This window comes from Nicotiana tabacum, chromosome 4 (assembly GCF_000715075.1).
Source record: "Nicotiana tabacum cultivar K326 chromosome 4, ASM71507v2, whole genome shotgun sequence".
Taxonomy (NCBI): Eukaryota; Viridiplantae; Streptophyta; class Magnoliopsida; order Solanales; family Solanaceae; genus Nicotiana; species Nicotiana tabacum.
Window position 1 is genome coordinate 141,916,727 of NC_134083.1, and position 25,572 is coordinate 141,942,298.

The following is a 25,572-nucleotide window of genomic DNA, read 5'->3' on the forward strand; positions in this document are numbered from 1 at the left end:
CATAGCCGAACCATCTAAGTCTTACCGCCCGCATCTTATCCTTTACTGGAGACATGCCTACCTTGTCCCGGATAACTTCATTTCTAATTCTCTCTAACCTAGTATGCGCACACATGCATCTCAATATCCTCATTTCAGCCACCTTCATTTTCTGGACATGGGAATTCTTGACTGGCCAACACTCCAGCCCATACAGCACAGTCAATCTGACCACCACCATATAAAACTTTCCTTTAAGTTTTGGTGGCACATTCTTATCACACAGAACACCGAAAGTGAGCCTTCATTTCATCCATCCCGTCCAATACGGTCTATGACATCCTCGTCGATCTCCCCATTCCCTTGTATAATTGACGCAAGGTACTTAAAACTTTCTCTCTGGGGGATGACTTGTGAATCAAGCCTCACGTCTTCATCCATTTCCTGAGTCGAGCCGCTAAACTTGCACTCCAAGTATTCTATTTTGGTCCTACTCAATTTGAAACCTTTAGAATCCTACAGGGTCTGCCTCTAAAATTCTAACCTCTCATTAACACCACCACCCGTCTCGTCAATCAGTACAATATCATCTACAAATAACATACACCACGATGCCTCCCCTTTAATGTGTCGTGTCAGTACGTCGATCGCCATGGAAAATAGAAATGGGCTGAGGGATGACCCATGGTGCAACCCCATCACAACTGGGAAGTGTTATGAATTCCCTCCCACCTTCCTTATTCGAGTCTTAGCTCCATCATACATGTCCTTAATAGCCCTAATATATGCAACATAAACTCCTCTAATCTCCAAACATCTCTATAGCACCTCCCGCGGCACTTTACCATAAGACTTCTCTAAGTCAATGAACATCATACGTAAATCCTTCTTCCTCTCCCTATATTGCTCCATCAACCTCTTAACAAGGTGAATAACTTCTGTAGTCGAACACCCCGGCATAAATACGAATTGGTTCTCTGAAACCGACAAAATTCTCCTTACCCTCAGCTCCATCACCCTCTCTCATACTTTCATAGTATGGCTAAGTAGCTTATACAGCGGGATCATCGTACTCCATCTCCATTCCTAGGGAATCCTCTTCATCCTAAAAATGACATTAAATAACCTAGTGAGCCACTCCAAGCCCGCCCTACCCACACACTTCCAAAACTCAACCAGTATTTCATCTGACCCGGTCGCTCTTCACCTGCTCATCTTACGCAAAGCCCCATATACCTCCTCAACTCTTATACGCCTGCAATACCCAAAATTCTGATGACTTTAGGAGTGTTCTAAGTCACCTAGCACAATGTTCCTATCCCTCTCTTTATTTAAGAATTTATGGAAATAAGTCTATCATCTCCGTCGAATAAGTGCATCATCCAACAACACTCTACCATCCTCATCCTTGACACACTTTACTTGGTCAAGGTCACGAGCCTTCCTTTCTCGCACCTTGGCTAGCATGTACAATTTATTATCTCTTCATTTGCCTCCAAGTTCTTTATACAAGTGTTCAAATGTGGCAGTCTTAGCTGCGGTAACTGCCAACTTCGCTTCCTTCTTAGAAACCTTATACCGCTCTCTGTTCGTTATCTTCTCCTCTTCGTTCAGGCTTTTAAAAAGCTTCAAATATGCCACTTTCTTGGATTCCAATTTACCATGGACCTCAGTACTCCACCACCAGTCCCCTTTGCGACCATCAGAGAGGCCATTTGAGACCCTCAATACCTCTCTAACAGCCTCACTTATACAATTGACAGTTGCAGTCCACATACCACTCGCGTCCCCATTGCTCCTCCATGCTCCCATGACCAGCAACTTATTCCCCAACTCATGGGCTCTATCTTTAGTCAACGCACCCCACTTGATCCTAGGTAGACCATACACCCCTCTTACTTCGCTTCCTCGTAATCTCCAAATCCATGACCAGGAGCCTATGTTGGGTCATGATGTTCTCACTCGGGATGACCCTGCAGTCCGACGCACAGACCTTTATCATATTTTCTGAAGAGTAGAAAGTCAATCTGGGTTCTGGCTGTCGAACTCTGAAAAGTGACCAAATGCATCTCCTTCTTCGGAAAACTTGTGTTAGCTATCATCAAATCAAATGTGTAAGTCCCCGTAAAATTTTACTTAAAAATCCAGAGTTTCGTGGTACCGAAGTGGAATTATGTGTTGATGATTGTAGAGGTGCGTTAGGGAGTTGAAGAAATTTTTTGAAAGTACAGGATATTTTTGCGGTCCATTCTGCGGTCACAGAACTAATTTGCGGACCGTAAATCTGCCGCAGACTGAAGCAGAAACTTGGGTAATTTTTTTTGGACCATTATGCGGTCCATTATGCTATCGCATAATCATTTCGCGGGCCGCATAACCCATCACAAATCCAAAACAAAAATTTTCGGAGGGAAGTTCTGCGTTACATTATGTGACCGCAGAGTAGGTCTGCGGACCACAGACCGGTCACAGGGTGATGCAAGAGTGCCCAGTTCCGGAGGGCCATTATGCAGTCCATTTTGCAGATCGCAGAAGTGTTATGCGGTCGCATATGCGACCGCAAATCTGCATCGGGGTTTCATTATTTTCTAATTTTTGACCCAACCCTATTTCGATATATTGAAGTAAAGGGCCACTTTTGAAGCAAAAATCTGATATTTCTAGAGAGAGGGATTACCATAGAGTGAGAGGGAAAGTTCCTACACTTATTGATCATTAACTCTTGCTCAAATTTGAAGAATTCACAAGAAAATTCACTAGGTCTTCATCCTAGAGGTAAGATTCTACTCCCTACCCCTCAATTTCATGATTTTACTGAAAATAGGTAATAAGAAAAGCAATTCTTAGGTGTGAGAGTTGTCCATTATGCATGCATGTACTATCAAGGGTTGGGGGAAGAATGTTGAGCTAAATTGGGTAGACTTTGGGTAGTGGGATGAAGGAATCCACCATATGAGGACCTTAAAATCATAATACCCACCTAGTGTTTGATAAAATGCTCAAATGAGCTGGAACCATAAACTCTCTCCTAATTTGTGTTTAATTTTGCTATATTTCTAAATAGATCAAAGAGGCTAAGAATTCTGGAATATTGTAATAATTTAAAAGGCTCGAGGTGAGATATGTTGACTAAACTCATCTCTTAGAATTGAACCCCACATTATCCTTTTAAGTCCCGAGTTGTTCATTATGAATTGACTATTCCGAATAAGCCTTGTGTCGAAAGATATATTTTCAATATGTATTCCAATGTTCTTGTTATGTTGTATTCTATTTGAATATGTTCAAAGTATGGGTTGCATGTCTAAATGCTATAACTTTAAGTCATGATTCAAGCGAAATCTATTATGCCAAATTGTGTAAGAAATCTCAATGTGCTTAAGACTCTTACTTGCTCACATGTGTACTCAAGTCTTGAATAAAAATTCTTTATTGTTAATAATCCGTGTAAGAGATGAGCAGAGCATGAAACATGAAATACGACCAACGTGCCAAGAATGATATTACATTTGGGGCCACCAGTGCCAATGAAACTAAGGAACGTTTAAAAGACGTTGAAATGAGTTGTGAATCCTTAATACTTTGGGAGTATCGTTAGTCACCGAGGAAGGGTGGGTTGAAATAGCCTAACCCCAAAACTACACATGCCGGTGTAGGAATGGATTGGAATTATTTCCCTCATTTGGGGCGAGATTGATATGATAAAATATTTCCCTTTATTGGGATGAGATGATTGCTAGAAAAGGGTGATGTCGATCCGTATGTACTAACGTCCCTTTTGCCAGGGGCGCTGCATCTTTAATGGATGCAGGTGGTTCCACAGCAGGTGGCATTGATCATTGATAGCAGTACACCCTCTTCTCGGAAGATTTGGTAAGCCTCACTTCATTCGGGGTCGTGTATCTTTTGTCTCACGTGTATTATATTTTGAGGTATAGCCCGGGCCTTGTTGCTGGCGTTATCATAATATTTTGTATCCGTTGAGGCTCCATAGACACAGTATGGGTTGTATATGGGTTTTGGAAAAGTCAAACTAGCCTTGTTGTATTTGAATCACTTATTGCACTTTAACTATAATTGTGTATGTATTTTGAGACTATAAGATTAAGTGACTAATGGTAATGAAATTGGCATTATTCATGGAATCCACCCAATATTTAATTAATGATATAAATGTATCTTCTCTTTATTCATGGGCGAGTGGGGTAGAAGGTATTGTAAAGGCTTGCTTGACCAGGGTATCTCGCCGGTCGCGCCCCCCAAGGTCGGGGCATGACAAAATGCCTTAGCAAGATCCAGCAATGATGTTCCTCATCCAGTCCTAACTCCAAAACTAAAGCCTCCATGCAGGTCATCGTAACCCCCAGACATCGCCCCAATGTGGCCATTGAAATCTCCTCCTATAAAATGCTTCTCAGTATGCCGTATACCACGCACAATGTCATCCAAACAATCCTAAAAGCGCCTTTTGACATCTTCGTCCAAGCCCGCTTGGGGTGTATACACACTAATCACGTTTAAAGTAAAAACTCCAACAACTAGCTTAATACTCATCAACTTGTCGCTCACCCTCCTAACCTCCATTACTAGCTACCAGAGATTCCTATCGACCAAAATACCTATCCCGTTCTTACCTCCCGCCCCTCCCTTATGTCCAGAGTACCATAGTTTAAATCCGTCTACATTAAGTGCCTTATCTCCTACCCATCTAGTCTCCTAGAGACAAGCTATGTTTATCTTCCTTTTATGGAGAATCCTCGCTAACTCTATAGACTTTCTCGTCAAGGTCTCTACGTTCCAAGACCTAACTCTCAGCCTAGAGGCTTTCTTACCCCCCTTCCCACCCCTGGACCCCACCCCAGCCCCATCCGAGGACATGACCTCACTCTCACATCGTTCACTACCGCACCCTACCATCGTATATTACATCCACTATAAACAAGACACACTAAGCAGGAACTACCACAGAAGCAACGCTGAACTGTGAGGACAACTCTCTACATTTGGGAATGTTTATGATTCAGTTATGACAAATCAGTTTATTATGGATACATATCTCAGTCTAGTTTTATTCAGCATTCCAGTATAATGTAATTCAATATGATTCAATATTTTAATATCATGTATTGCAGTATGATTCTCAGTTCCTAATTTTAGATCCCCGAGTGTTAAACACCTGTATTTGGGCCTGAAGCCGTAGTTTATGCTTTATGCATCTTTTGCCTGATGCCGCAGTTATGTATATGTATACTTGGGCCCGAGACCGCAGTTTGTGCACATATAAATTGGGCCTGAGGCCGCAGATAATTTACTCAAATAAATAGGTGGTTTCTCATTTAGAACAGGGAGTATTCAAATCTTTACTTCTTTGTTCAGTTATCAGTTATCAGTTCAGTTTCAGTAGTTATACTTTTTTCTTTCAATTGCTTTACATACCAATACAATTCTAATGGTTTACAAGTTGATAATTCAGAGCGTTAGGATTCTCGTACCAGCTATTTGGTGAGCCCCAGTTCTTTCGGGGGCATTATTATTGCTTTACAGTCTTTCAGTATTTGCAGAAAGTCAGTGTTCTCAGTACTCCATTAGAGGCTTCATAGACTAGAGTAACAGTTAGACAGAGTCGCAGGCTTTTCATGTTAAGCAATGTTGGCTACATATATGTTTCAAACTTATATTAGTGTTTTCGCACTTTGATTTATATCATTCAGACTTTCAGTATATCATCACATGTTAGTTTATCTTCCGTATAATATGTTATAATATCACATGTTGATTCAGCCAACCAGTTGGTTCACTCGATCACATGTAGTTAGGCACCGGGTGTCGTGTTACGTCCAGGCTCAGGTTCGGGGCGTTACAACGAGACTATTCTCTTAAAATTTATTTTCTCTTTTTATATTAGTGATGAATCATATGTAGGTTGATTGGCCAAATCATAATAAATTATTATGCCTAGTTTAGTATATATTTATTTATTGTCTGATTTATATATTGTCCACCAAGTTTTGCATTGTTAGCTTCCGCATGTACCATATTATTTTGATATCGGCTCCAATTTTTAATCCATACCTATTTTTAACCATAGCAAGTAGCAATGATGAAGATTATATGAAGAAGACAGATCAAGATTATTTTGTTAGAAAATTCAACCCAAGGGAAAATTGTTCGGGTTTTACCCTGAACTTCTAATCTATTAGGACTCTCTTTCTTGAAAAAGACTCCTGAAAGAAATAAATTTCTTCATATATCCTATCCTTTTCTTGGAGGAAAAGTCTTACACATCTATAAATTGAGGGTTCCTGCTTTTCACAATAAAAAAAATAATAGCATCTACAATATAGTCATTAAAGAGTCTTTTTTAGGGGGAGATTTTTCTCTCAATATATAGCTTTTATATGGGGTATTATCACTCCTAACCCGCGCCAGAAACTATTTACATCTGGTAGCCGAAAAAGTGTATAAAATTTATATATTTTTTATATATAACATACATAATGTATATATACACAAAAAATATACAAATTTTATACGTTTTTTTGGCTATTATTTTTACAGCGGCTATACAGTGTCATTTTCCCTTTTTATATTTTTATACTAGTTTTTATACGTAGGTCAATTGAAAACCCATTATAATATCCTCTTTAAGTATAATTCTTTTGTCGTCTGATTTATCATCGCCAAGGTTTGTATTGATAGTTTCCGCATGACGCATAATTATTTCGATCTCAATGAATACCGATAAGAAGATGTAGACAGTAATCCACCAAACAAGAACTTTATAACATATTTGATAAAAAAAACCTCAACTAGAGAGGGTTCGGGCAGTAAAAGGGACTATTTTTTCTCTACGAAAGAAGAAGCCCGATTAAAGGATGGTTTTTGTCTATGACTCTGAAAATCCTATTCTGTTAACTGTTCATATACCGCATAAATCCGGATGATTGATGAAAAAAATTTCAAATATATCTCCAATTCTGCGCCCTTTACCGAAAACGATATAATATAATAGTAAAATATTACTCCCTCCGTTTCAAATTAGATGAGATATTTTTCTTTTTAGTCTGTTCCAAAATAAATGATACATTTCTAAATTTGGAAATAATTCAACTTTAAACTCTTTATTTTATCCATTTTACCCTTAATGAGAAGCTTTTATAACCACACAAATGTCATGACCCCACAAAATTTTTACCCCTTAAGTTTTTAAGATCGCCAATTTTAAAAGTCTTTGTTTTATTTTCTTAAATTTCGTGTCGAGTCAAACTAGCTCATCTAAAATGAAACGCAAGAAGTAAATTTTAACAAGAAAGGTTGAGTTAAGAACTATTGACTACACCCTATGATACTGGAACTAATGAAAGAATGCAAATATCCAACAAAACTGTTGAGTTAGCGCAAGTAGGTTCGAACATTATCGTCATAAAAGACAAAAGATTTGTTTTACACGCTCGCTCCCCTTGTTCTTCTTTATTACAATTATCGTGACTGATTAGTATCGTGATTTTTGTTACATGCTCCAAAAAAAAATGAAATTCACGAATTTCAAAATTTCATAATAAAGGAAAATTACAGAGAACGACAAAAGAAAGGGTTACGTTAGTATTTTTCAATGCAAGAATGGGAGAAAAATTTCTTTTCATTCCCTAGTATGGGAAATTTTCTAAACAGAGTGGCTGTCCGTTAATAAATCTATCAGACCACATTCATCTTTTAGGTAGACCATCTCTTTCCTTGAATTTATTTCTGGCTTAGCTCTAAGGAATCCAAATTAAGTAATTTCTATTCTCACGCTAAAATCTTTTTTGTATCCATATGTGCTTTCATGCAGACTATATATGGACTATAGTTGATCAATTTTACATTAACATCTATTGCCACAAATGAGTAATGAATGCATTGATATTTTTATGTTACGTCAATTTTTTGCGCTTTTTTGCGTTCATGAATTTTAAAGAGAAGGTTCAAAAAACATATTTATTTTGATTCACACAGAGAAATGTACTAGAGTATGAGTATCGATCTATATCATGCACTTGAATTTACATACGATAATGTCCATCTATTACCAAAAATAACTCATTTATGAATATTATTAGTAGGGCCGTGAAAGCAGCGAAATCAGGAAATTCATTAAAGGGTGTTCAAATTTTGAACACCCTTTACCGGTGAACTATGCAAGGGTGTTCAAAGTCTATTTATAATCAATAACAAGTAATATTTTACCTTATACGTAGTATAATTTTTCGGCGAAGGGTGATCAGTTGACTACCCTTGGGCCAACATAGCTTCGCCCTGCGTGAAAGGGTAATCTAGAAAAAAAAAATCATTTTATTTTTATGATTAATCAATTTATATGATATAAAAGATTGTATATATAATATTTTTGAAAATTAACTTTTTGGTTTGATAATGAATAGAGTTCAGAATCATTTTCTTTTTTATAATGAATTAATTGATCTTTTTCATAGGAATTCCATTTGTTTATTTTCAGAAAATTAGAAGACAAGAACAACAGACAAAGAAACGAAGAAAAATAATAAATTTTATTAGCATATTGTTGTGCTTCCAAACGCACACGCAAGTATACGTAATCGTACAAGTAATAAAATGATAAGTCGAGTGTCGAACCCATAGAGATTTGTATCAACTACCCACTAAATTTACCAAGATTGTTATTCAGTCAAGCCAGAATCGAGTTCAAGGATGTGATTATACTAAACTATTATTCTACTTAATAACTAAATTATCAAGTAGCAAAATAATTGTGGTGTATTCAGTAGAGACAAATATTCTAGGGTTGTGATCGATTCACCAATCCTATTATGTTCTAGTTAACTCTCCCTTTCATACAATTCACTCATGGTTGCTAATTAATCGAACTATTTCTCTCATAGCTAGCCTTCTCCCGAAGTACTACTCGCCTATTCAAAATAGATTAATGCCTATATTCCCATGGAATCAATCTATCAAAAACCGCATTAAGATTACGATATTTAATTAAGCACGGTGACTAGGTATATTCCTATCCTAACCACAAACCCGCTCCCCCTAAGAATTAAGATCGTGCTCTCTTCAATTCTTCTCTCATCTAAACACGGCTTTCCCAAGCATAGCATAAATAGTAAATAGAACCTAACTGCTGGCCAGACAATTAAGCAATTAATCACAGAATTGAAGAAACAACATATATTAGTGAATTGTAATCAAGGTTAAGTCAACGTAAAACAACAATATTCATGGCTGAATCACAACCCCAGAACTATGGGTTTTAGCCACTCATGATCGTAGTAACAATTTTTCAAGTACTTTGCATAAACAAACTACAAAGAAAAGATAAAGGGATGAAGAACTCGATGATTTTCTCCTCCAAAAGTTGTCCACGTGATGTTCTTGCCTTCGGTCGCCAAAAAACTCCTTCCAAGTGGCATTTTTAGGTCTATTTATATGTGTAGGAAAAGACCTAAACGTGTAGGCCAAGTCCTAGTCAAATCCGAAAACGAATTAAGTCTTTAAAACTCGGATTGGACCTGGCCCCAGGCCTGGCGTCGCCAGCCTAACGCCAGCTTCAGCCTGGCCTTTGACTTGTAGGTCTCCTTTTTCTTCTACTTTCATCTCCAATTCACCTACATATAAAATGGACCCTACTACACGCAAATAAGGTGTACTTTATCATTAAAACGTATAAAAATGCAAGGAAAATAATGTGCTAAACCATGAATTATAGCCAAACATCACATATATATATCTTTCTCAGGTTGGAATGATTGTGAGGAGATCAGCTCAAAGGGTTAAGTTTATTTGTAAAAAGAAGGAAAATTTACCCAACTTTTTTTCAAGACGAAATTTACTCACTGAGCTAACAGGGTCAAAATTTAAAGAGTAGACCTCAAAAAAGGACCGATTGTGCAAATAATTTCCGAAAGCATTCTTTGGACCGATCTTCAGCATTAGCCCACATTCAAAATGTTAAAGACGGGACAATAGAGGGTGGGCTCAAGGCCCATACTAAGATCAATACGTATTTACCTAGCTATGCTAAATTATAAAATTATTTAGCCCTCAATTTGTCTTGATGAAACGAATTTTTATTCGGAAAAATTACGCCACACATCAAACATACACACTATATTCATCATTCATAGCTATACTTTCAACAAATTTACCATTCATGGTTATATTTGAATTTTATAGCAAATCTATGAAACAAAAGATCAATTGTTTTGAACTGAAATAAGAGATCGACAAACTCTCGTAGCTCCGTTGGTTAGAGCACTAGCTTAGTAAGCGGAGGTTTTGGATTCGACTCTCAACAAGAGTATTTTATTTTTTTGTATTTTTGTATTTCGCCTTGGGCACAACGAATACAGTCGATTTCTGTATTTCACCTTGATTGTATTCGTTGTGCGAATTAATACAGTTGATACATGTTGTATCTGTTGCGATATAGATTGTATTCATTGCGAGAACGAATATAGTTGACACAAGTTATATTCGTTGCGCGTTACAAATAATGCAAGCTAGTAACAGTTAAACCTTAATTACGAATGATAATTGGGCAAACTATAGTTAGCTTTATGAAAATTTCTCTTTTTATTGTTGGCATACGAGGCTAACTATCTGATTCGAAAGTTGATGCCTCTCTTATGCTCAGGAGTCAGGACGCACTCTTTGCACTGACTGAAACTTTGCAAGGAGAAAAACTAACAAGTTTCAATTGTACGGTCGATATCTGCCATTAAACAGAGTTTCAAAAGCTTGGAGTTTAAAAATCTGAGTTTTCGAAATTAGATTCGATTTTGACTGGTATAGTGGCATACAATTGGAAATACTGTAAAGAGCTTATATCTAAACTTTCGGGCAACTTGGTGAAGATTTCGAACAGATTTAGTAGGATTTCTTGTCCTAGATCGAAGGAGGACGAAGAACTTAATGCAATTTGACAGAATTGTATGCTCTCGCCGAGGTAGTTTGACTCGGCACGGAATTTAAGAAAACAAAGAAAGACTTTTGAAACTTTGTGGTCTTAAAAGCTTAAGGGGTAAAAGATTTGTGGGGTCATGACATTTGTGGGGTCATGACATTTGTGTGGTTATAAATATTTCTCATTAAGAGTAAAGTAGGTAAAATGAAGAGTTTAAAGTTTAATTATTTCTAAATTTAGAAATGTGTCATTTATTTTGGAACAGACTAAAAAGGAAAGTACCTCATCTAATTTGAAGTAGTATATATTATATATATAAAAAAAAGTATAGGTACTTTCTGAAACACAAAAACCTAGCTAAAATCGGATAAATAAATTTATAATTTCCTATATATAAAAAAAAATCAATCTAAGGCCATGATATCAATGAAGAAATTTTTCTGTTAGACAAAAACAATTGTTTAATTTTAGAATTCATATCCTAAAGTGATGTCGTCAAGACAAGGTTATTTCATCATCTTCCGATGATAATAAATTTTATCCTATCTCCCTGTTGAATGTTGTCAAAACGGGTCAGCCCAACCCAACCTAGCCCAAACCTTACGGGCTTTTAAATTTGGTGAGCTAGAACGGACCCGCCATCAAAATGAGCATTAAAATGGACAGGCCAACCCAGTCCTAAGAGGGTCGCGGGCTAGGGCCGGCCGGCCCTCCAATTTTGTTAGAAAAATAATTTCTTCAAATCTTTAAATATTTCTTCGTGACATAATCACTTAATTATATGATTGACTTATGTTTGTTTAGAGCGTACAAGAATCTTGATATATGACAAAGAATCTCGTAATTGAAATGCAAATTCTCTATATCTCTAGCTCTTCCTTTTTAACGTTACATGAATATTTTTTTAATCCTTTTTTTACTTTCCTCGTGTTCATGGATTGCTTCGATAAGTTTATATGTTGAGATTTTTTAATTTAGATTTAACATCATTTGTTGATTTCATCATTATAGTACATAAAAATTTTAAAACTCATGAAATTTGCTAGTGTTGTCAATTTTCTTTGGGTATTAAAACTTGATATTTTTCTATACTGAAAAGCAGTTTAATTATTAATAATATATTAAAGTAACCAAACTGATCATTGGCCACTTAAAATAATATTTTTTTTTGAAAAAAAATATTATTGGCCACTTAAAACTTTTCTACTTCGTTGCTAATTAAGCAAAAAAAAAACCAATCTTGTCATACTACATACATATCAAAAATCTAAATTTTAGTTGACGTGGAAGGGTAAATGGGCAATCTAAGACTATGGAATGGGTATTATAGTTAATAATTTTTTTAGTTTTTACTTTTTTTAAATATTAAATATTTAATTTTAAATTTAATTAATTTTTGGCCCACGAGCCGGCCCAGACCCAACCTCGGTCAAGCCTCAAGGGCCAGTAGACTGACTTGGGCCGGGCTTATAAGTCTCAGTTTGAAATGGGCTAAAAAATCCCAACCCAATCCTACCCAAATAGCGGACTGAGTTAAACTGACTTCATGGGTCAAGCCCATTTTAACGGCTTAACAGACAATATTCAAACAAGGCATCGCTATATAATTTACATCAATTACAATTTTCCATCTAAAAGTAATTAAAATTTAAAGAAGCAACTTCAAGCCTACTACTTAGTGATTAACAAAGTTTGAAGAAATTCTATATCGATTATTAAAAAAAAAATTCCAGTGCGATTGTAGATAATACATATGCTAGTATAGACTAATATTTTCTCTGACTGTACGAAAGAAGACATAAATGAAAGGTGTTGACTGATTTATTTTTGTTCTACACCTATTTATGTCTTCTTTCGTACAGTCAGATAAAATAGTTTATACTAGCATATATATTATCCTTACAACTATGCACTGTTTTTGATAAATGAAGGTGTTGACTGTATCAATCCTTACATCTCCGACAACCGGTGGAGTGACAACTAGTTTTGGTATGTTGGGAATATCATTATTGCCGAAACCAATGCCTACATTGCATTTGCAGGTAAAAGAGTAATTGAACAAACATTGAATAAAACAGTACTCGAAGGTTCACAAGCAGCTGAATACTTATCCCAGAAGAGTTTATTCAACATAATTGTACCACGTAATCTTTTAAAAAGCATTCTGAGTGAGTTATTTAAACTCCACACCTTTTTTTCTTTGAATCAAAAGTCAAGCAAAATCAATTAGAGCACTAAGTTCTATTATTTTATTTGTGTTTGTAGCAAAACAGTAGTTGGTTTATCGGAATCAAAGTAAATAAGATAATAATGGCGCTTTCTTTGATGATAGAAGATTTAATTGTAGAAAGAATCAAAACTAAAGTTGAGGATAACTCTTTTTTTGACCTATATTCCTGATTACTAATCAAGAAGCCTTTATCAACAAAAGTGAGTTCTTCCTTTCGTGAAATTAGGAAAATAAAATGAATTTATTCTTGTTTTAGGTATATAATTCAAAATTCAAATATATAGATAATAGAGTTTTGTATCTTTCTCTATCTCCCGAAAAACCATTTTAGATAAAAATTCATTTTGGGTCGGATTCGAACGAATCTTTCGATAATCTGTAAGAAACTCTTTATCTAATTTTAGAAAATTAGAAGACAAGAACAAAAGACAAAGAAATGAAGAAAAATAATAAAGTTTATTATCATACATATCTTTCTCATGAACGAGATGAATAAGTCCATTTATTTAGTTCTACACTTCTACATTCTTTGCACTTATTATACCTACTCAATTAGATTTAGATATATAGATACTTAGATCAATACTAAGAATATCTTGTAATAATTATAATTAAATTAAGAATTTGAATTCTAATTTCTAATTAGTAATTAGAATTCAAATTCTTAATTTAATTATAATTATTACAAGATATCTTTATTTATATAATAACATAATAACATATACAGATAGTAAATCGAGGTACCCCTTCTATGACAAATTTGAACCTTCCATATATTTTTGTGTTGTTAGTACGCCTAGACTTTCCGACAATTGCAATGGCTTCTTTATTTCTTCATGTTAAAAAAAATAAGATTGTTTAGATCCGCTCCCATAAAGGTAATTTGTTAATATAAAAATCTCTTATATTGACAACGTATATAATTAAACTCTAGGGGAAGAAAAAGTGTAGTTTCCTCTCCACTCTGTAAAAATATTTATTAGAAACTGTACTAGGCATGAAACTACTTCCTTAGTCCCATTTTAATTAACTTACTTTTTATATTGTATATACTAAAAATATGATCTCTTCCATAAAGCATCAAAGATAAAACCCTCATAAATTAGTAGTACTACTTTATATTGTTTAGTAAATTGATGTGGCATCTTTTCATCTAATTTTTCTATTTTTCTATTTTTCACATGTTAATCTATTTTCTTAATATTCTTCACTGCTAAACACAATATAATAATCCATTCAAATGTTTCGTGCTTAAACTTTGTACAAGTCAACTCACAATTGGAGTACAAGTTTTAGCTATATATATGACAAAGACCACAGAATTTACTTGGAGCAAACACCTTTGGCAGGCATTCAAAACGCAGACAGTCAGTCACACACAGATCACACACAGATCTTTGTAGATATTCAAACAATTGGCGTAACTGGTAAAGTTGTTGTCATGTGACCAGAAGGTCACGAGTTTGAATTGTGAAAACAACCTCTCGCAAAAATGCAACGTAAGGTTACGTACAATAGACCCTTATGGTCAGGTCCTTTCCTCGGACCCCGCGCATAGCGGGAGCTTAGTGCACCGGACTGCCTTTTAGTTTTAGATAGTTGGCAAAGCATCACGAAAAGGAATAGAAAAATAAGCAGATGTCATTGGTATCTTATCGTAAACATATGAAGGTACAAGACACAACAACAACAATAACAAACCCGGTGAAATCCCACAAATTGGGTCTAGGGAGGGTGGTATGAACGCAAACCTTAATCACAGTATATATGAAGGTACAAGAACCTTACTTGAATACCTTCATATACAATACCTCACTTGATCACATGTTTCATTTTATCAAATATGAATGCCCCGACTATGCAATATATTAAGTTTGGACATGAGTATAATTCTCAAAGATAACAATAACAACTAATCATATATATCATAATAAGATTTGTAGAGCATAACAATGTAGCAGGGTCATTACTAAGACAAATACCAACAATGAGAAGTGCATAAATTCCAAAATGGAGCTTCAACTAGAAAGTTTATCGCCCCATATACTGAGCTCATCAGAAAAGCTAGGAATAAGAAAACAGCAGACATCCGAACCAGATGCCTAACCAGTGTTTTGGATAGCGTGCGGCGACAAATAGCGACCAGGGCCCGCTTCACTGAGGCGAGAGGCGCGCAGCAAAGCGCTCGCCTTTTTGATGTGAAGCGACAATTTATACAAAAACATAAAATATTATATACATATAACTAAAACTCAATAACAATGCAGTACCCGCAACACAAAGTATTGGGAAGAAAAGTTGGAGATGGAAGAAGGAATGTTTTGAATCTAGATGAATATTACTCATCAGACAAACTAAGCATTCTTATCTTGACAGCAATCTTAAGATATTGAAGCAAAGTAGACGGTTAAGTTATAAAATAAACAAAAATGGCAGTCCGGTGCACAAAGCATCCCGCATCCACGCAGGCCTTGGTAATGGACCGCACCCCTTAGGGTGTGATGTAGACCGTCTATCCTAATGCAAGCATTAGTGGCTGCTTCCACGGCTCGAACTTGTGACCTATAGGTCATACGGAGACAACTTTACTATTACTCCAAGGCTCCCCTTGAGTCGGTTAAGTTATATGAAAACTGTAATTACCAAATGACACTTGCCATCCGATTACCATGCAACCCTGAAGGTTTTAGACTTGGTTAACCTTAAAATGCAAATATTTCAACCAATACTAGCAGGAGAAAACCAACAAGATAGAGAATTAAGGAACTGTTCTGCAGCATCCAGCAGTTGAGACCCCTAAACTGACAATAAATTGTTCTAAATTCTACTTAATAAGTGGATCCTACTCAGACCAACCATATGCTAACACAACTCAATGTGTATGTATCTAGGACCCAAACCACCAGCATAGCTGTCTTCTTACAAATATCTATTTTGTCACAGTCCTATTTACTCTCTGGTCTGTTCAAAGTTCAAACAAACAAATATTAGAGCTTGACCTTAAGGCAGTTGGTTTTTTGTTGGATTGCAGCTAATGGAGCATGTTTAATGCAAGAAAAGCTAAAAAGAAGGGACCTGAACATTATGTAATAGGTGCTACATATCAACTCTGATGACGTCAATCACCTGCTACTACAATTGTACACTCTAGTAGAATAACTTTGAAATTTGTTTTTTGACCCTTTTAACATTAGATGGGATGTATAGGTAGATTCAAAAGTCACTACAGAAAAAAGGTAGAGAGGCACATGTCATTGAAATAACAAAATCGCATGCTACTAGCTACTGACATGTACCTTACGACACTTTAATAGCTAATCCTACGGGCCACAAATACCAAGTCAATTAAAGGACAACAAGAAGGCACCTGGACAGAAACTGAATTTTGATACGGTAAGTGTCTTCATTCAAACACGCACCCCAAATATCCCACAGAAGATCTTGACCTCATTGATTAATGGCTGAAGCATAAAGAGATACCCTGGTGCTATAGAAACTGTAACGTTCATAATACTAAGATTAGAGCCAAGCACCCACATGTTGGCTGAACAAAGTTATGCCATGTCCTTTCACATTGACAGAGAAGCCAGGTTAACAAGTTGACAACATATTGGTACTAAGCGCTGAGGACATGAGAAGAAATGTATGTACATGGGATTCATTGATTCCATCATAACATAGTATACCCCATCAATATTTGACCTTGGAACATAGAGAACCATTTACATTCCTGAGAAGTTTCATGTGAATGTAGCCATTTCAGATAATAGGTGCTTTAGTGTTGCAGGAATACAGGGTTTATTAATAAATCACATATACCATTAGGAAAATACATTACAAGCTAAGACAAAAATAAAATCTTTAAATCATCTTCAACTATACACATGCAAAGACTAAGTTTTGTTTGCTGAGACAAACTAAAAGAAATAAACACAATTTTAAGGAAAATGGCAGTGCTCGCACCTCTGCTAAAACGCACTGTGTTATAGAAGGAGAAAAATATAATCTCAATCCTGAATCCCAAGCTCAACCTCAAGATCATCATCTTCTTCAAAGAGCTTTAGGAGGCGAGCTTGCTGTTCTTCCCTTTTCTTCTTCTGCCATATCTTGAAAAGGACATAACAAAATCCAACAGCAGCTAAAATTCCAAGTAATACAATAGCTACTCTCACTCCGGTGGAAATTCTGGATGAATGACTTTTCACTTTATTTTCAGTAGATGCTACTGAGGTATCTGCCAAACCTTTATAAACACCATGAAGGATGACTCAGCATGTTTACTCATAAATAGAGATCAAGTTACACTTCATTTATTTAATTTCTCATGGATTGTTATGATATTGCAGATATGGGATTGACAAATTTATAGCTAAACCTATAGGAGCATAGACAACAAGGCACTTGCAAGAATAACCCTAAATATGATTTTTAATTGATCTTGCTGAAATTGCAATTAACATATCAAATCAGAATAGAGAATTCAGTCTCTGGAGCAACTGGAGGGCAAGATTGGAACTTTATAAAGTCCCCTAAGAAGCAAATCCATGAGAAAATAACATCAAAAAACAATAGTAGCAACAAAATTAAGCTTTTGAAACTTAAAATTGCAAATTTGCACACCACTTGAAAACTCTTGAATCTTATATATTAATTCAATTTCAACAGCATTCAAATTCTGCAACACATGGGCTCAGCTCCCAGAGTTCTTATCCAGAATTGATCAAATATGGAGCAAACCAGTTGAGGGATACAAGATGTATCAAATTGTGTATAAGCTGAAACAGTTAAAGAAGAGCTTGCAGGAATTAAATAGACAACACTTCAGGAATATACTGACTGAAGCAAATGAAGATAGAGAGGCCTTGGAAAAAATTCAGAAAGAGTTGCAATTGAAGCCAGGAGAGGCACGGCTGCAGGCACAAGAGAAGGAAAATTACCAGAAGTTCAGAAGGAGCTCTTACCTAGCTGAGATTTTTTTACAGCAAAGAAGTAAAGCTAAGTGGATCAAGCTGGGTGATGATAATACTAGATACTTCTTTTCTGTGATCAAACACAGGAAGCTTCAGCAAGCTATTACACAGCTGAAGAATAAAGATGGGCAGTTGCAAACTGAGCCTGACTCTATAGCTCAGATCTTGGTGGATTTCTATCAGGATATGCTAGGTAGGAAATCAAATCACAGAGTCAAAGCATTTAAGAGTATCTTGCACAATGGGAAAAGGTTGACATTAGAGCAACAACTGAGATTAGTACAACCATATCATGAGATGGATGTAAAGAAAGCACTGGGTAATATTGACAGGAACAAGAGCCCTGGGCCTGATGGTTACAGCAGTGAATTTTTTAAGGCTACCTGGCAGATTATAGGAGAAGATATAACTCAAGCTATACTTGAGTTCTTTAGTACTGGGCATCTCTTAAAGCAGTTAAATGCTACACTGATCTCCCGGATTCCCAAGATAGAAGTACCAATGGAAGCAGGTCACTTTCGACCAATTTCATGTTGTAATGTTCTATATAAGATCATTTCTAAAATGATTTGTGTCAGACTAAGAGAAGCAATGGGAAGTATTGTGGCAGAGAACCAAGCTGCTTTTGTCAAGGGGAGATCTTTAGTGCATAATGTGATGGTTTGTCATGATATCTTGAGACACTATAGCAGGAAGACCACTCCACGATGTATGCTGAAAATAGATTTAAAGAAGGCATATGATATGGTTAGTTGGGAATTTATTGCGGAAGCATTAGAAGGCTACAGTTTTCCAAGAGCATTCATAGCAATAGTCATGGAATGTGTTGCATCTACAAAGTTCTCAATTAAGGTTAATGGAGAAGGGCATGGATATTTTGAAGGAAGAAGAGGTCTGAGACAAGGTGATCCCATGTCACCCTTACTCTTTGTGCTAGTTATGGAGTATTTTTCAAGAACTTTGAAGAAGATAGGAGAGCTGCCTCACTTTAAATATCACCCAATGTGCAAGCAGACTAAACTCACCCATCTAATATTTGCCGATGACTTAATGCTCTTCTGTAAAGGAGACATGAAATCTGTTTCTAGACTAATGGAGGCCCTTGCTCATTTTAGTGAAGTAACAGGTTTAGTGGCGAACATGGAAAGGTTAAGCATCTTTATGGCAGGTATGGAGGATGACATCAAGAATCAATTGGTACAGCTAACAGGGTTCTCAGTAGGCACTTTGCCAATAAGATATCTGGGATTGCCTCTTTCCTCTAAGAAGTGGAATAAGATTGATTGCCACCAGCTTGTAGACAAGATAACAAGCAGGATTATAAGTGCCTATGCAAAAACATTGTCATATGCAGGGAGATTGCAAATTATTAATGCAGTTTTGTTTTCAGTTTATAACTTTTGGGGTGCAGTCTTTGTTTTGCCTCAGAGTATACTAAAAGAAGTAGACAGAAAGTGTAGAGAATACCTATGGGGAAGTACTGAAGGAAAGAGGAAAGTAACATTGGTATCATGGGACAAAATCTGTAGACCAAAGAAGTATGGAGGTCTCAATGTGAAAAGTTGCAAACTATGGAACATTGCTTCTGTAGGAAAGCTAATATGGCAAATAGCATGCAAAAAAGATACATTGTGGATTAAATGGATCCATGGACTGTATATGAGAGGCAACCAAGATATTTGGACTCATATACCTCCTGTGGATAGTAGCTGGTATTGGAAGAAACTTAATTCTCTCAAAGATGTGATGACTAGCTGGTACACAGGCGACGTCTACAATCTGACCTCGAATGGGTGCTATTCTGTTAACAAGAGCTACATTGCACTACTGGGAGAGATGGACAGGCTTCAAGAAGCAGATATGATATGGAACTCAATTATGCTGCCAAGTGCCAAGACATAGGTTTATAGTGTGGTTGGCTAGTCAAGACAAATTGCTTACAAAGGAAAGGATGGAAAGGCTGCATATCCAAGTGGAGGATGCGACATGCTGTCTATGCACTGATAGTAAGAGGGAAACACATAAGCATCTATTTCATGAATGTAGCTGGACACTGGAAGTAAAAGAATCACTGGAAAGATGGACGGGCATCAGAACACAAAAGCAAGATACTATACAATGCTTAAAATGGATCAAGGGGAGGCACTGGAAACAATTCAAGAAGGAAATAGCAGCTGCATTACTGGGAGCAAGAATTTATCATACTTGGCAGGCGAGGAACTGGAAGCAATTCAGAGGGACATATATTACTACAGATATAGCAACAGAACAGATAAAGAAAGAAATAGTGGAGAGAATAGAATGTAGGAAAAACTCTAGGAAAGCAAGCAAATGTAAATATCTGATCCAACAGTTTTGTAACTAGTTATTTTTTTTCTGTTCTGAGGCTTAGGAGGGTAGACATACTGCTCCTTCTCCTAAGTGCTCGATAGGTGTAAAGTTTGGTTTGTCTATGGTAATACATCACAGTTTTACCAAATTCAATTTCAACACAAAATCTAAAAGGCTCATAACCCATTCAACTCAATCCTAACACAAGATTGAATCTTTTCCTTCTATAGACTTCACAAAGCAAAACAAAAGACTTTTTATGAATTTAAACAACAAATCCAAGTGGGTTTCTCAAGATTTAGCATAAAAAGGTACAACCGTTTCTATATCATCCCCCTAAAAATCTCAAATACAGATTCTCTTTTTAAGAAAGAAAAGGGTAAATTAATATGAATTTGAGAATTTCAACACAAAATCCAATTGGGCATCTCAATATTTAGCAGAAAAAGGTACAAACTTTTCTATGTCGTCCCTCTACAAATCCCAAGCATAGATATTCTTTTACTTTTTTGTTCAGGAAAAAAAAGATTAGTATAAATTTCAACACAAAATCCAAATGGGTATCTAAAAATTTTAGCAAAAGAAGGATACAAACCTGGAATCAATTGAAGAAAAAGTGAGAACAAAGTCAAGAATATGGATGATTGAAGAGGTCTCGAGTTAAGGGTTTTACCCATCTGCATCTCTACTGTTTACTTCTCTATACCCTTTACGTTTTTCTTTGTTTCTGTGCTTAAAATAGGGGAAAATAATAAGCCATTAATTACTACTAGTCTTTATATTACGAGTATATGCTTCCTCCGTCGGCAACCATTGGCTTGTTGAAAAGTTTGTTGTGTTGTCAAGTTTCAACTGTTGGTGGATTTAGTCCAAATTTGGTGCCTAAATTATAATCCTATCTGGAATTAGCTTTGTAACAGAAGCTTCAAAAGAATTGAAGAAAGGAAAGTGGGAGAATAAACTCTATTTTTCACTTTTATGTGGAATTGTGAATAGACAAAAGTAGAATATATTCCTATTGAAGTTTTTTTTCTTAAGCACCGGTATTTGAACCATAAGATCCAATTACTTCAAATTTACGCTAAAAGGCTCGTTATAATCCTACAATCTAAAAAACACACAAAAAGAATTTGCAAAATAAAAGTAAAAAGGAAAAACAAAAATATGGAACTTGCTAAAAAAGATTCTAGTTTAAACATCGAAGCCCTCGCTACTTTGGTAAATAGATAGAAATATTTGTAAGTGCATAATGTCTTTAATTGACCGGCTACGTTTACATTGTCGATATTATACTCTTTGATTTTTCCTCCTCAAAAGTTTTGGTCTTTTTTTTTCGGTCTAAAGAAATTATTTAATTTTATCTCAACTCTATATGCATTTCAAAATTCTCTGCAGGAAAAATCATCCTACAGTGAGGATCAAGGGAATATGTAATATGGCCAAGTGTAGACTTTGTTGGCAAAATGATGTCCACCACACAATGCAATATTTTTATTTTTCTAAGAATATTGCCAACAAAGTCTACACTTAAGAGGCCAAGGCTTTTTTGCCTATAAAAGGAAAGGTCATTAGTTCATTTTATACACACCAACAAGACTTGATTCTTCATTTCTTGTTTCTTTCTTTCTTCCTTTATTAAGAGTGTTTTGTATGAGAGTTAAGTGTTGGGAAGCACTTGTGTGAACTCTTTCTTTGGAGTGATCTTGTGAGGTTATTCCCTTAGGGTATTTGAGATTAATTAGAGTATTTACTCTAATTTTGTACTCTCTTTTGTACTCTTATTGGTATAGTAAAATTGCTCCTCTCCGCTTGTGGACATAGGTCACTTTGACCAAACCACGTTAAATTTGTGTCTTGTTTATATGCTTTAATTGCCGTTATTATCAACTTGCATTGTCTTTGTTATTGTCATTATAACATTGTTTGACTAAATTCTGCACTACACGAGTTCCCGATCCTAACAAATTGATATTAGAGCCGGATCTAACCGGGTTTGTTTCAGTAGCCAATGTGACTTTAACAAAGACTTATGTTGTAAAATTTGATCGAAGTACAAACTTTGGAATGTGGCAATTAAAGATGGAAACTATCCTAATTCAGGATGGCTTAGATTTGGCGTTGCAAAGAAAGGAGAAAAAGTCGGATAAAATAACGGATGCGGAGTTTGCCATCATAGACAAAAAGGCAAAAGCATGTATCATTTTAAATCTCTCAAATGAGGATTTACGTGAAGTTTCTGTAGAAACCACAGCCAAAGGCATGTGAAAAAAATTGAAAACCTTATATATAAAGAGGTCGGTGAAAAATAGACTTTACCTGATGTACAAGCTTTATACAATTCGTATGGGTGAAGGTACCTCTATTCTCTCTCATCTTGACACCTTTGATTCCATTCTTATGGATTTGAGTAATAAAGATGCTGAAATTAAAGATGAGGATGAAGCCTGTCACAACCCAAAATCTCACCTGTCGTGATGACGCCTATCTCAGTATTAGGCAAGCCGAAAATCTCAATGAACCACAAATTCTTTTAAGTCCGAAAAATATAATATTTAAATATAATACATAATCCCCCAAATACTGATACGAACACTCCCTAAAACCTGGAGTCACTGAGTACATGAGCATCTAATATGGATACAAGTCAAAAGAAAAAGGTCTATAATAGTGTAAGACCAAATACAGTAAGCGAGGAGATATGGAAGGAGAGACAAGGTCTGCGAAAACATGGCAACTACCTCTGAATCTCCAGAAAATCAACTGTGCGAAAGAATCAACACCCGTTATATCCAGAAATACCTGGGTCTGCACACGAAGTGCAGGGTGTAGTATGAGTACAACCAACTCAGCAAGTAACAATAATAAATAAGGAACTAAAAATAATGATGAGCTACACAGTTACAATTCATTTCCAGTAATTCCAGCAAAGAATAGACATGCTTTCAAATCCGATAGTTTAAGTCAAATAATGATTACTATTCAAGTTCATGTAATCCGAATATAAAAATCTTTTAGAGAATTTCACAACAATGACAGATAGCAACTAAGTGCAACAACAAATGAAAAGCAAGTACAACCTCTCAGGCCAACAATCACTCCACTCATCACAACAACTTATCCACTCGACTCTCAGCCCTCAGCATTCACACTCAATGGGTACCCGCGCTTACTGGGGGAGTACAGACTCCAGAGGGGCTCTTATAGCCCAAGCGTTATAATCTGCACGGATAACTCACGTGCCATAATATAAATATCTGGATCTGCACGACCAACTCACGTGCTATAGTATAATATAAGGATCCGCACGGCCAACTCACGTGCTATAGTATAATATAAGGATCCGCACGGACAACTCACGTGTTGCACGGCCAAATCACGTGCTATAGTATAATAACTCACAATCAGGCCCTCGACTTCACTCAGTCATAAAGCTCTTCAGTCTCCTGGGCTCTCCACAATCATAAGATCAGCCCAAATAACAATGATATGATACATCAATAATGAACAATAGAGACTGAGATAAAATAATCAAGTAAGTTGTGACTAAGTACAAAACAACAATTTAAACAGATAATTCATATGTACACGACCGATGTGGGTCCTAACAATACCAACATATAGCCTAAACATAGTTTCTATCATGACTTATAGTCAAGTTTCCACAACACATATAGGGCACATAACTATCAACAAGTTATTCAGCTTTACAATTTTTACGGGACGGACCAAGTCACAATCCCCTCGGTGCACGCCCACACGCCCGTCACCTAGCATGTGCGTCAACTCCAAAATAATCATATGACACAAAATTTCGGGGTTTCATACCCTCAGGACCAGATTTAAAACTGTTACTTACCTCAGAGCGTGAAATTTTTTACTCTGCTATGCCTTTGCCTCGCAAATCGGCCTATGAATGCATCGAATCTAGTCACAAATAATTCATTTCAATCAATAAAATTTATTGGAATTAATTCCATAAGAAAATGCTAATTTTCCATAAAATACCCGAAATTTAGCTTAAAAATCGCCCGTGGGGCCCACATCTCGGAACCCGTCAAAAGTTATAAAATCTGAAAGCCCATTCAACCACGAGTCTATCCATATCAATTTTACCAAAATCTGACCTCAACTCAATCCTCAAATCTACAAATCTTATTTCCAAATTTCTAAGTTCCAATCTCTGATTTACACCTCAAAATCATGTAATCTAGTCGGATTATTCGATGATAATTCAATATTATGTAGTAGAAATGATCACAAGGGACTTACCTCAAGTTTTTCTTAAAAATCTATCAAAAATCGCCTCTCTTCAAGCTCCAATTTGTCAAAAATAGCGAATGGGACGAAGTCCCTACTTTATAATTCTGCCCAGACAGCCTCGGTTCTGCCTCGATCTTGGCCCTCGATTGCGGTCCTCGATCCTGGGCCTCGATCCTGACCCTCAATCATGGCCTTCGATCATCGCTTCGATCCTGGTCTTCGACCCTGCCTTCGATCGTGGCCCTCAACCCTGGGCTCGATCGTGGCCCTCGACCCTAGGCTCGATCGTGGCTTGATTCTGGGCTCGATTTTTGGGCTCGATTCTGGGCTCGAATCCGGGCTCGATTTCTGGTAGAAGGAACTTCCAGCATAAGGGAATTGCAGCAGCTGTTGTAGTTTTATTTTTGATCTGTTAACCATCTGAAACTCACCTGAGGCCCTCGGGACCTCAACCAAATATACCAACAAGTCCTAAAATATCATACGAACTTAGTCGAATCCTCAAATCACCTTAAACAACTCTAAAACCATGAATTACGCCCAATTCAAGCCTAATGAACTTTGAAATTTTTAATTTCTACAAATGACTCTAGAACCTATCAAATTACGTCTGATTGACCTCAAATTTTGTACACAAGTCATAAATGACATAACAGAGGTATTCCAATTTTCAGAATCGAATTCCGGCCCCAATATCAAAAAGTCAACCCCCTAGTCAAACTTCCCAAAAATTCAACTTTCAGCATTTCAAGCCTAATTCTACTACGGACCTCCAAATAATTTTCTGGACACGCTCCTAAGTCCAAAATCACTATACGGAGCTATTGGAATTATCAAAATTCAATTCCGATATCGTTTACACATAGGTCCATATCCGG

General features: G+C 36.3%; 1 protein-coding gene and 1 long non-coding RNA gene across 2 annotated transcripts; both read right to left on the minus strand.

The window, feature by feature from the left end:
* Window positions 1-1,464: 1,464 nt before the first annotated feature.
* On the minus strand, window positions 1,465-1,791 carry LOC142180151 (uncharacterized). The gene has a single exon (XM_075251086.1). The coding sequence runs from the start codon at window positions 1,789-1,791 to the stop codon at window positions 1,465-1,467; it is 327 nt and encodes a 108-aa protein (XP_075107187.1).
* Window positions 1,792-16,871: 15,080 nt separating this feature from the next.
* On the minus strand, window positions 16,872-21,384 carry LOC107796728 (uncharacterized). The gene is made up of 2 exons (XR_012708980.1): window positions 21,030-21,384; window positions 16,872-17,376 (listed from the first exon to the last, which is right to left on the minus strand). It is a non-coding gene; the product is annotated as an uncharacterized LOC107796728 (long non-coding RNA).
* Window positions 21,385-25,572: the final 4,188 nt, after the last annotated feature.